Here is a 12,281-nt window from a genome sequence, read left to right as displayed (position 1 = left end):
AACAATCTGAGGCCGTCATCAGTGGACGTGCACTGACGCTGTGGAGGGATTGTCCTTGTCCCCATTAGTCCCTTAAAGACTACAACACAGGAGATCAGGATCCAGGTGTGTCAGCTGGTCACTGCAGCCTCAAAACTGATTTTTCGACACATATTGAGCATTAGAAGAGACAGACGAACAACGAGGACACACGATCACTCATCTGTGGGAATGTCTTCAAAAATCTTCCCATATGAAGGAATGTGTTAGAGGCCTGAGCTCGAAGCAGAGACTGAGCAGTTGTTCCTGTGCAGACTCGGAGAACGTGAAGCAGCCGGAGGATTTCTGATGCGTCAACCGACTGATGAGCAGCAGATCTGTGAGGAACGACCAGCACCATCTGAACCGTCTGTGGCGCTGCTCACTTCCTTCACACCTGACGTCTTGTTTCAGGTAACCTGTTTCAGGTAAGCGGCGGCCGGACGTCTCACGGTACACTGTGTCCCTTTCTCCTCGGCGTCCTCGCCACGCTTCAGCCTCTTTCATTGGACAGAAAAGCTCAGAGGAAGCAGAGTGTTTTGAAACCCTCCGGGTTGTAAACATGCCATTGAACGCACAGCCAATAGAACGGCAGGGTCAAGGATGCTGTCGACCTTCCATCCTTCTGATCCTCCTTCTCTTCTTCTTCGCTTCCTCCTTTCAGCACTCATCCAATCAGACGTTCTTCTTTCCTTCCTGCATCTATTTTCTTACCTTCCAACAACCTTCATGTCCTACCATCCTTCCTACCCCTCCTTCCTTGTGTCCTTTCCTATCTTGCATCTACCCACTCATCCACCCCCCCCCCCTTCTCCTTCTCGTCCTTGTTTCCGGCTTCCCTCCCCACCCTCCGATCCTCCTCCACCACCCCTCCTCCGTACACCTGCCCAGTCGACGACAAACGCAGCCTGAAAACGTTTTGAAACTGAGAAATTCTTGCTCACGCGCCCCCCAGAGGAAGAACTGCTGGGTCGTGACATGAGCTACAGGACTGCTGCCCAGAGTCTTCCTCAAGGACGCCTCGGTGAGGTGGGGGTGGAGGGCGGCCTGCAGCCCCTCTGCGGGATTTTCAGCCATTTTCTTCATGTCAGTCTTTGAATTCAGTGATCTAAACTAACGTCAGAGAACAAAAGCTGATGCACAGGCTTCAGGTGGACTCTGTGAGAAAACACCAGGAGCAAGATGTCAGGGGTGAGACGACGTCGTGAGGTCGAGCAGTTGTTACTGTTCGCTCTGTTATTTTACAGGATTTATGGGGTGAATGCTCAGTTTCTGCCTGTAAAAACGCTGATTAAAACTGATCCGGGGCCGCACGCTGCGCGCTGAAGTAATCTACGGTCGTCAGGTCAGAATGTGTGAGGGATTCATCCAGAAGGTGGAAGGTCAAAGGTCAGCAGGCAGCTCCAATGAGCACAGCTGCAGCTTTAACTGCTATTCTGCTTTTGCCTTTATGCTCTTTTTTTCTTTTCACAGCATCGTCACAAACTGGGAAAATGTGAGCAAACCATCCTGAATAAATCAACAAGAATTTAAATATTTCTACATTAACGGTGCTGGAACAGACAGAGCGCTGTGACTAAAAGCCTCGTTCGACGCAGTTTGTTGTGAAAATCTAAGTCCAGAAAATCAACCACACACACTCACACACACACACGCAGGGCGTGATTAGAAGTATATGACACACACACATTTAACCCACCAGAAAAAACACACACTGCTCACTGTTAAACACTCTCCTCAAGTGCCACGTAAAAATTACAGGAGTGTTATAGAGATGGGAAATAAAATGCATCACATTAAACATTAAACAGCAGCCTGGAGTCACACAAACCTCCAGCTCCTCCAAACATTATACAAATATATCAGAAGACATGAAGCAAATAGGAAATACAATAAAATATTTCTATAAAATAACAGCAAGCAGCTCGAAAATCACAAATATTCTAAGACCGGTGTTGTGGTTTGTAGGAATACAGATTATGTGTCAATGTGGGATTAATTATCATAAAAGTATGAACAGGTTTCCACTGAGAAGCACTGAGAGCAAAGAAGAAACGTTTGATTATTAAAGGTTTAAAACAGAACAACCAGCAGCAACCGCAGCCCCAAATGTATCATGTCCTCCATAAACAGAGCCGGTTAATTAATGGAAAGTGGCGGCTCGGCTCGGCTCAGCTCGGCACAGTTGATGAGGAGCGGGGTTGCATAGGAACAGAGGAAACTGAGTCTCTGGAGGGCGAAAGTAGCTCAAAACAGGGATGAGAGAAGGGCGCGCGGCTCTGACATGGACCGCAAAGTGCGCGTTTTTCTGCGTCCAGAATCACTCAGTGTCCAAATGTTCAGCAGCTCATCGTCATTAGTGTGTACTTTTCATGCATTTTTAAATTTGCTTTCATTCCCATATTGGCCTAAATGAAAACACCAGTGTTCTGCGTGTCTTCGTGAGAAAGACATAAATTAGAAAATGAGACATTTTGTTTGACGGAGGTGATTTTTCCTCGTGTCGCAGGTGTTTTGTTTGTCGGGATCAACGGGCTCGAAAAGGTCAGAGTTCAGCCATGAGAGCATTAATCCCCAGCCTTTACACAGTAACAACAAAGAAACGCATGTACTCACATGTGAAACTCCTGCGTTGAAAACTGCGGGTTTGTGTCTCGCTGTCACACCATCACCGCTCCACCGCGCTCCGCTCACAGCTGCCAAATCCCATCCGGAGAGGAGGCGCAAAGTGGCCGATCCATGAGCCAGAAACTCCGCGCGGCGCCAGGAAAGAAAAGTGGCTGGAGTAAAATCTCTTGATGGAAGAGTGAGATGATGAAGTTCTTTTATTATTATTGTTATTATTATTACATCCAAGCAGAGGAAAGATGAGGAGAACAATGAGGAGCGGCAGGAGCGCAGGAGCGTCCCTCCGGCAGCGGCACAGGAGCGGACTGTAGCTCCAGTCCAGCCGGGGAGGGGAAAGTGCGCACCGGGCGGCTTCACTCCGTCTGCTCCGCTTCCTCCGGCATCTTCCCAACTTCAGCCGCTTCAGTCCTCCGGAGGAGCTTCAGCCTTCTTTTATTCCCCCTAAATTCTGGAAAACACACTCCTCCACCTCGAGAAAAGAGATTTTTAATTTCTTCTCATCCCTCTCAGGTGTGATAATTAACCAGAACACGCGCCTCCAAAATAAAAGTCCTCCTCGCGGCTCCAGTTGTTGCTTTTTATTTTCTTTTGAGAAATTAATTGAAGGGAAATAAGTGGGAAGTTTTGCCGTCACACCGGAGTGTTTAGCTGCGTGTCGGTGCGTCGGTAGGTCGGTAGGCTGACCGGCCGGACTCCCATCATCCCCGCCGCTTGATCGCCCCCTGGACGCGGACGGAGAGAGAGAGAGAGGGAGAGAGAGGGAAAATTGGAGAGAGGGAGAGAGAGAGGGAGAGTATCGCGAGGTTACGCCCTAAGTCCCGTTTTTCTCGCGCTGTGGTGACCGAGGGCACGCGCACGCGCACGCGATCACCGGGAAAGGAACATGCACATGAAGTAGGCTATGGAGCGACAACAACACGCTGAGACGAGCTTATTGGCGCACACGCACGAGCACGGGGCGCGCACAGAGCAGAGAACGAACGCGCGCGCGCGCACACACACACAGAGGCAGACTGAGGCGCGTGTATTGATCACCTTTAATTCACTGTAAAGCAGCTTGTCTGCTCTGGCTGTTTGTACTTTGATGTAATTTGACCTCGTGGCCAAAAGTTTGTGGACAGCCCCTGAGCTTTGTCTCCTGGTTTGGCCCCAGTAGTTCCAGTGAAATGAGTCCTTAATTCTACAAAACTCAGTGATAATTCCTCAGTGTTCTTCCAACTTCATGTCAATGTTTTTCATGACTGTGCACCGATCAGCTCCATGATGGTTTTCCTAGTTTGACCAGTCTGCACAGAGCCCTGACCTGAGCCCCATCCGGCACCTGTGGCATGAACCAGATCACTGTGATCCAGACCTGATCACTGATGCTCTGGTGTGTGAATGGGATCAAATCCCTGCAGCAGGTTCAACGTGTGGAGGAGAGACTGAGAGCAGAGGAACTGTCTTGTTCAAGTGTCCACATATTATTAAGTGACGTCTTCTTAAAAACATGAAGGTGACACATTGAGCCTGTTGATGATACGACTCAAAGAGCACCATGAAAGTGGTTGATGTAGGACAGAAAAGACAGTTAAATGACAGAAATGGACGCCAGCTGTCCTACTGAAGTCCATCAGGACCACAACCGGCCTGTGTTTGTTTCTGTGATTGAACACCTGTACGAAGCGTAAACTTTCCTCTAATTTCCAAACAGCTTCTTCTCATGTCTTCGTTCCTGTCTCTGTTGTCCACCTCCCTCTATGATCAGTTATTTCCCAGCATGCTGCTGTGTCCAGTGAGACCACAGCCTGACATGTACGAGAGTCTCCCCCTTGTGTTTGCCATCAGTTATTGTGAAGATGGTGGTCAGACAGACTCCAGCAGGACGTCTTGTTCCTGACTGATGCTTGCAGGGACACACTGTCAGGACAGGACGGTGGACGTCTTATTTGTATATTAAAGGTCCTCAAGTTTGTTTTCTGTTGATCTACAGACCAGACCTGGTTTAGTTTGTGTGTGTGGTTTAGTTTGTGTGTGTGTGTGTGTGTGTGTGTGTGTGTGTGTGTGTGTGTGTGTGTGTGTGTGTGTGTGTGTGTGTGTGTGTGTGTTGCACTGTAGACACCTGAGCAGCTGTCAGTCTGGCTGTAAAGCTCTGATCTAAACTCAAACAACCAAAATGCTCATTCTCTGTCCCAGATGTGTGAACCTGATCCAGGTGTTTAAAACAGTCAGTAATTCCTCTCAGAGCACCGAAAGAAGTCCAGAAAATCCAAACAGCCGTTGTGCTGTCTCATTGGTTTGAGTCTGTGAGGATTTGGGGGTCCAGCGCTCTGAGCGCTGCCAGGATTTTCCTTCCCCGCTGAGGAAACACTGACTGTAACTTTCAGAGGACAAAGATGAAAGTCTGACTGTGAGACCAAAGACTGAGCCGTCACTGAGCAGCAGCTGCTGTGTGGAGGCTTTAAAGCACCGTTTGATTCACAGTTTTGTGTCCAAATCTGCACAGAATAAAGTTTATTTGTGACACAGAGAGTTTACTGCAAAGTTTAATTAAAAGACTTGAATTAAGGTCATACGGTTTGTTCAGATGAGTTCTCAAGAAGAAGAAGAAGAAGAAGAAGAAGAAGTAATTTCTTGACATATGACTGAATACAGATCTGAATGGACAGATCAGGACAACATCTGGTTTTGTAGAGCTTTTTGTTCTTTGGATCTCTTGCAGCCTTTAATGACTTTGTTTAACTAAGTCTTTTTAAAACTGCTTTGGCTCGTAGAGGAAAAGCTGAGACTTTCTGATATGAATAAAGTAAATAAAGTAAATAAAGTAAATCCATCCATCACGTTTGACCTCTCTTGTTTATTTAGTTAGTTTATTTGAAAATGATTTTTTTTTTCAACACTTTTCCTGTTCAGAAACAGAGTGAATTTGCATTTTATTTTGGTTTTGTCAACAGGCTGTAGAGTTTAAGAGTGAGTGATGCTCTGACAGGGATGCTGCGCTTCATGAGCTCCAGTCTGTCAAACGTGATGCTGCAGCGCCCCCTGTAGGCTAAAGCAAAGCACGAGGCAAAGAAATCTTCCCATCAAAGCTTGTCATATAAATCCTGTTAACTGCATACTTTTACAGGTGGAAAATAATAAATGCAATATGAAATAAATCCATTATGGGATCAATAGACCAAGCAGGCGCTGAATGCCCGCATACTGCAGGGGGAGCTGCTGACTTCATTCATCCGCTCACAGCAGTCATGAAACCTGCTGCTGACGATGATCAGCCAGAAAAAGTGATGATGCTGATGGTGAGAAGAGGATGATGACAGATTTTCATAACGGCTTCATCCTTACAACAAGCGGAGAAGAGCTTGAGAAAGAAGTAAAGTAAAAGTTTACGTCAGAAAAGGTTTTGTAACGTTGTTAGTTAATTAATTAATTTCTTTTTTATTACTTAGATTCATCTATGTTTTAAGGCATGGATTATACCATTAAAATCTATTAAAAGTTCCATCATCATTTCTGCCTTTGTCATGTCTGCCCTCCGCCCCAGATGTTTAAAACTCTTCTTCCTCTTCTGCCACGTTTTTGCTCCTTTCCAAAGAGAAGGATAACACCGGGAAGCTGTACCGCAATCTGATTGGTCCAACACCAAGAGGGAGCGCTTTTAGTCCCGCCTATGAGCTGGTTGGGCGGCTCTGATTGGTGGAATTTACAGCCAATCACGGTTACTATGGACTTTGGCTTTGCTTGTATCCAAGAGAGGACGTGATTTTCGGTGAGCTCGTCGCTTCATCAATGAGCGCAGAGGACGTGAGGGGAGCAGCAGCGCGCGCTTCGTTCATGTTTTTCAAGTATTTTCAGCTAAGTTAGCTTGTTAGCTCGTAGTTCTATCACACAGCGACGCAATTGGAGAAGTTACGACGCAATGGCCCAGAGAAAGAATCCCAAAAGCCACTCCAAAAAAGGTCGGTAGCCCTCCCTTTCCTTGCTGGATTGTCTCGGACGTGAACGCGCCGCTGTCCTCTCTACATATTTCCATGTCATGTCTTGCAATTTAAAGTGGTTTTCCCTGTCGGCAGAGATGCGTGTCCGACAGAACAAACCCGACGTGCTGTAGGACTCGGTGACATACACTCTTTAATACGGCCAACATACCGACACAGAGTGCAGCACGAAAGCACAGCTTCCAGCGGTGCGTGTCCCGTGGCTCCGCAGGCAGGAGCGCGTCCTGTTAACCAGCAGAAAATCTAAAGACTTGTGTATTTTACCCGCGCCGAACTGCGAAGTGGGGCTTTTACGTTTCTCTAAATGTCTTCATTAGTGTTTTATTAGGTGTTTGCTCTGCCGCTGAACAAGAGTGTGTTTAACTGGCAGATTTTTAAATGGAGTCTGGTCTGACGTTTTCGCGATACGAGAAAACCGGGCCAGTTTAGCCGTTTATGCGTGCTTGCTATCAGAATATAAAGAATATGGAGGCTCAACATGTCCAATTTAAGTGTGTGTTTGAGTTTAAATCAAATGATGCTCCATGTCACTGCTAGCTTGTTTGTCCCGCGGTAGCATTGAAGTGGCCGCGTACAAAGCTAACCTAGCTACCAGAAGGGATAGCCGGCTAACATTAGCTAACAAGCTATGAACTTTCCAGCAGACAGCAGTTCATGGCTGGTGTTTCTTTGGCTTTAGTCAGTTACAGGGACACTCGGATAGCCCGGGTTTGCTCACCTTATTTACACGTTTATAAGCCTGACACAGCCTCCTTGATTACTCCACGATCATAACACAGTCTCATCACCATCATTCATTGGTGCAAAGGGCAAAAACACATTTCTAATATTATCAGTGTGTGTTTGGACGGCTTGAGTTCAATGACCACTTAGACTTCACTGCAGTCATCTGTCACACACACACACACACACACACACACACACACACACACACACACACACACACACACACAGCTGTGGTGTGGTGTTTGTACAGTCTCTTAATAAGAGTAAATTAAGGCATTCATAGTTTACAGTTGGGAAAACCCTTTTAAAGGTTTAGATTGCGTAAGGAGAAATACTTTCTCACCAACTGTTGTTGCTGTCGTTGGTGTTTGCTCCATCATGATTCCTCAAAAGTTGACACAACTTTCTATTGATGACAGTAATCACTGTACATCAGAATAATAATGAAGACCTGCTGGTGTTTCTGGCTGTATCAGGCCTCACGCTAACTGTGGGTGTGCCGCCCATCCAGAAATGAATTAACATTCGAGCTTTGCAGTCACATCTGTGGTTTAAAACCCAGCACTGTGAGTGAACGGGGAAACTTAGACTACGAGACAGAAATGCGTAACACTCCCGCGGTGACTCGTTTATTAAGTATGGGAATGCAGATTAACAACAGCAGGAGCGTGTGCTGCAAACACAGAGCCGGTTATTCCTATTCAACGTGCAGAAGAAAGCACAGACCAGGCAGAGCTTCACCTTATTTCTCTCTGTTTTTACGTTCCTCTTCAAGCTGCTTCAAGCCTTTTTGTAAAAACACTGAACGTTGTGGCTCCGAAACTGAAACTGACTGATCTGGTCACTGTGACAGTGTCTCGACTGTGCACTCACAAAACGGTAAAGGTGTGTAGCTGACATTGAAACGAAGGCCAAGATACGACAATGTAAGTACTCATGAGTACTCATCAGCTGATCGTCAGAGCGTCGGTGTCCGTCCTGCTAATGATTCACTGCTGTTAAACGTCGACCTGCTGAGCCAACGTGGTCCTTTTCTGCTGTGACACACTGAAAACTTCAGGTGCCGCCCCTTTAATTAAGGTGACATGTGCCACAGCTGTGTGTGTGTGTGTGTGTGTGTGTGTGAGAGAACAAACAAGTGTCAAGGTTATTTTGTGGGCTGTTCTGTCCTCTCTGGCATCTCGCACACACACACACACACACACACACACACACACACACACACACACACAGTTTGTCAGCTCTAATAATAGTGTGGATCAGGTTCTGGATGGCCGGTAGACTGTAGTGCTGCTGGGAGGAAGGAGGAGGAAGAGGAGGAGTCTTTCTTCCTCCTGCTCAGCTCAGTCTCTCTCTGTCATTCTTCTGGTTCGCTGCTTTTCTTTGATCTCCTTTCCTGTTTTTCTTTGGCGTTTTCGATTGTTTTTGTCTCTTTTCATCACCTCGTTGATTTGTTTCTTTTTTATTGTTGTTGCTTTTTTGTGTATTTTTCTTTCTTGAGAAGTTTTAAGTAGATTTGCTTCTGGTGCAGATTTGTCACTCTTTTCCACATCAGCTCCATCCCTTCATACTCTGAAATAGACGTGATTTGTTTCGCTGGTGGTCTCGTGTGCAGCCCACTCTGTGTATCTGGTCTTCACTGGTCCCCGTCTGGCCTGGATCTGGTCTGGCTTGGTCCAGTTTGTGTGTTCAGCTGAGACCTGAGTCAGTCCATGCAGCGCTACGGCCACTATGGCGCCTCCTCCTACTCCTCGTCCTCCTCAGTTCCTGTAGAGGAGGTCCACGCCGAGGAGGAGGTGTATGAGGAGGAGGCAGACCTGCTGATGCAGGAGGAGGAGGTGGAGCCTGTGGTCCAGGAGACAGGTAGGATCTGCGTCTGAATCGGCCTGGTTTAGTTTGGCCTGGTTCTTATCTGGCCTGGTTTGGTTTGGTTTGGTTAGGAGGTGTTGATGAGGAGGAGGTCCCACAGTCGAAGGAGGAAGTGCAGCCTGTCAAAGAGGAGACAGGTAGGAAAGTTTTCTGAGCTGGTTTGGCATGGATTGGTCTGGTTTGGCATGGTTTGAGGGTGTGTTGAGGAGGAGTAGAGCTCAGAGGCACATTGCTGGATATTTGTGGATTGTTGTGGTTTAACTGGCCTGGTTTGGTTTGGTTTGGTTTGACCTTGTTCACTGTGTCGCATGCTTTTAACACACACTGGATCTGAACACCGTGCCGTCCACGAGTCCTGGCCGTCGTCAGGAAGAAGAAACGAGTCAGAGGCGAATCAGAGCTGTGATGAATCCATAAACCAAAACCACGGCGTCGTCAGATTCACCTGACTTCATCTGAGCTCATGTTGTTTTAGCTCCTGTTCGCCGCTAGCATCCCCCGTCAGAAGAAGCACCTTGTGTTTACTGTTCGTACACACACTGTCTTTGACCTTGGGGGTCGTCCTTTGACCTTCTCATCGCCTTCTGGTGAACTGAGGAGCTCTAAACTAAGTGGGACTTTTACACACTTCTGAAACAGCTCCTCTCACTCTGCCGGCCTATTGGCTGAACCAGTCCCAGGCTTCAGTGCCTTAGAGACACTTTTGGACCAAACTAAGAGTCTAATAACAGGACAGACTGTCCCTGCTTTCTGTCTTTAGCACTGAGGCCATGAGTTAGACGTGACTGTCAAACAAAGCAGACAGCTGCTGTCCTCAGCTGCAGACATGTCAGGGCTGGAGGACCGGCGCTCTCTGTCTTTCACTGCTCGCTCTCTCTCTCTCTCTCCGTCGGGGTCATGTTGACTCTGTGTCTCTCGCTCTATTCCTGGGTCTGCCCGCCCTCTCTGCCTCCTGCCATGTTGTCTCTTCCTCCTCAGCCTGAATTTGTCAGTTTGCTTTATCACTTGTGGCTCATGAACACATACTTGCTGTCCTGAAGGGAAACTCTTGGATGCAGATCGGTGTCAATAAAGCAAAGTCTGATCCGGAAAATCTGACCTTTGTGCATAAATAAGTCACGTCTTTCCCAAAGACTCGTCAGTGTTGAATTCGAGTGAAGTGTTTTTCTTTACATGCAGGTGAAGCCTTCCTTAACATGAAGAGGGTTTAGCTCTGCTCTTGCTTTATATCAGTGTTGATACAGTAAACCTGGACACGTGTTTTTGCACCTGACTTACCAAAATGCTCGTTATGTTGATGCAGAAATCATATAAAAATGAAATATTTCCATTAAAAAGTCCAACACAATGGCTCAACACACGCAGAGATGTTGACGGTCTCTCAGCAGATCGTAGCGTAATTTGTGGCTTTTGCCTTAAAATCTTTGGGTTTTGTGTTGCGTTTACTGACTGTATGCATGCTGTTGACCTCTGTGTGACTTCTGAATGACACACACACACACACACACACACACACACACACACACACACACACACACAGTGTGTAGTTGTCACAGTAACACACACCTCACACTCAGTGTGTCCGATGTGACTGTAGGTTACAGCCTTTTACACACAAACGAGACACTTTGCGCAATTTTAACATGAACCTTTTCACGTCCTCAGAGGGGAAGACGCCGCCGCCAGTGGACAGCAAGAATGGAAAGAGGACGGAGAGAGGAGGAGGAGGAGGAGGAGGAGGAGGAGGAGGAGATGCAGGAGCAGGCTCTAAGTACTCCATGTTCACCTGGTTTGTGGTCCTGGCTCTGCTGGGAGTCTGGAGCTCTGTGGCCGTGGTCTACTTCGACATCGTGGACTACGACAGCGTGATCGGTGAGTTTGGTCGTCGTGTAACGTGGCGTCACTTCACGGCTCGGAAAGGACGCGCTGGCTTTAGAAATGAAGACCCCCCTCAGCACATGCACAGGGGTCAGCGGGGTCTTAACTCATCTAAACTTAACACAGTTATGTTTACAAAACGCAAAGTTTAAAGTTCTCAACGACGACCTTCTGCCAGCTGATCTTCCTGCTGGTGGATCCGTGTTAGTCCTCCAGGTACACATGAGGCATTCAGGCGCGTACGCAGCTCAAGACAGTTTAACTTCAAACAAACTCTTTCCACCAGTCGACACGTCTGCTTTGGCTGAAATGAACCTTTAATTCGGTGAATCAAAGTTAAAAACAGCAGCGTTAAACAGATAAAGCTTCTCACAGTTAAAGCTAAAGTTAATCTGAGAGCTTTGAACCACAAACAGCTGCTGAGGCCAGAAATCATGAGAGTAAAACGAGTCATCAGCTGATCCTCCTGCTGTTTGTTCGCTCTTCTTTACTCCTCTTCCTGCTTCTGATGAAGGTTTGAAGTAAAACTGAAAGCTTGAAACTGCAAATATCTTTTTTTTCTTTGACTAACTCTTAAACCAAATTACAGATTTCATTATTTCACAAGTCTCAGTTAAAAGTTTCTGCTCAAAATCACACAAAGCTCAGTGCATTCACCAAAGATGGTCGTTCAAAGCACACGCACACACACACACACACACACACACACACACACACACACACACACACACACACACACACACACACACACGCTGCACTGAAAGGTGCAGACATGTTGGTTTTCATACAGGAACCTGCCTCGGTCTTCATGTGGTTAGACAGACAGACACACACACACACACACACACACACACACACACACACACACACACACACACACACACACACACACTCTCTCTCTCTCTCTGCTTCATGTTTGGGACTTTCCAGCTGCTTCTGTCAAATGAACGCAATAGAAAAGATTCACTGAAATGAGATAAGATAAGATGAGATAAGATAAGATGAGATGGTTAAAAAGGTGTGTGTGGGGGGGGTATTCATGCATGAGGCCCACTCTGTGATTTTACCCCCCTTGTTCCAGCCTGAACACTGGAGAGCAGTATTACAGATTTTGTGTGTACCTGGTGAGTGTTTGGCAGCTTCCTTCCTGACCTGATGAGCTGAGCTGCAGGACGTCCAGCAGTG

The 12,281-nt window shown here is 47.0% G+C and overlaps 2 protein-coding genes across 5 annotated transcripts in view; one reads left to right on the top strand and one right to left on the bottom strand.

The window, feature by feature from the left end:
• LOC139346672 (sodium channel protein type 5 subunit alpha-like) overlaps window positions 1-2,898 on the bottom strand; it is a 148,619-nt gene extending 145,721 nt beyond the window's left edge. Inside the window, exon 1 of the mRNA XM_070985876.1 lies at window positions 2,635-2,898. The gene's annotated coding sequence lies outside the window, so the exon portion shown is untranslated. The remainder of the gene's footprint in view (window positions 1-2,634) is intronic.
• Window positions 2,899-6,358: 3,460 nt separating this feature from the next.
• Window positions 6,359-12,281, top strand: part of unm_hu7910 (un-named hu7910) — a 29,146-nt gene continuing 23,223 nt past the window's right edge. For 2 of the 4 annotated variants that reach the window (XM_070985884.1, XM_070985883.1), the window contains exons 1-2: window positions 6,359-6,584; window positions 10,884-11,090. In XM_070985884.1, the coding sequence (XP_070841985.1) occupies window positions 6,545-6,584; window positions 10,884-11,090 (247 nt within the window). In that variant the 5' untranslated portion in view covers window positions 6,359-6,544. The remainder of the gene's footprint in view (window positions 6,585-10,883; window positions 11,091-12,281) is intronic. The other 2 variants (XM_070985886.1, XM_070985885.1) reach the window with 1 other exon arrangement.

Source organism: Chaetodon trifascialis, chromosome 18, assembly GCF_039877785.1.
Source record: "Chaetodon trifascialis isolate fChaTrf1 chromosome 18, fChaTrf1.hap1, whole genome shotgun sequence".
NCBI classification, from domain to species: domain Eukaryota; kingdom Metazoa; phylum Chordata; class Actinopteri; order Chaetodontiformes; family Chaetodontidae; genus Chaetodon; species Chaetodon trifascialis.
Note: the sequence above shows the minus strand (reverse complement) of the source record. Positions and strands in the feature narration are given on the sequence as shown.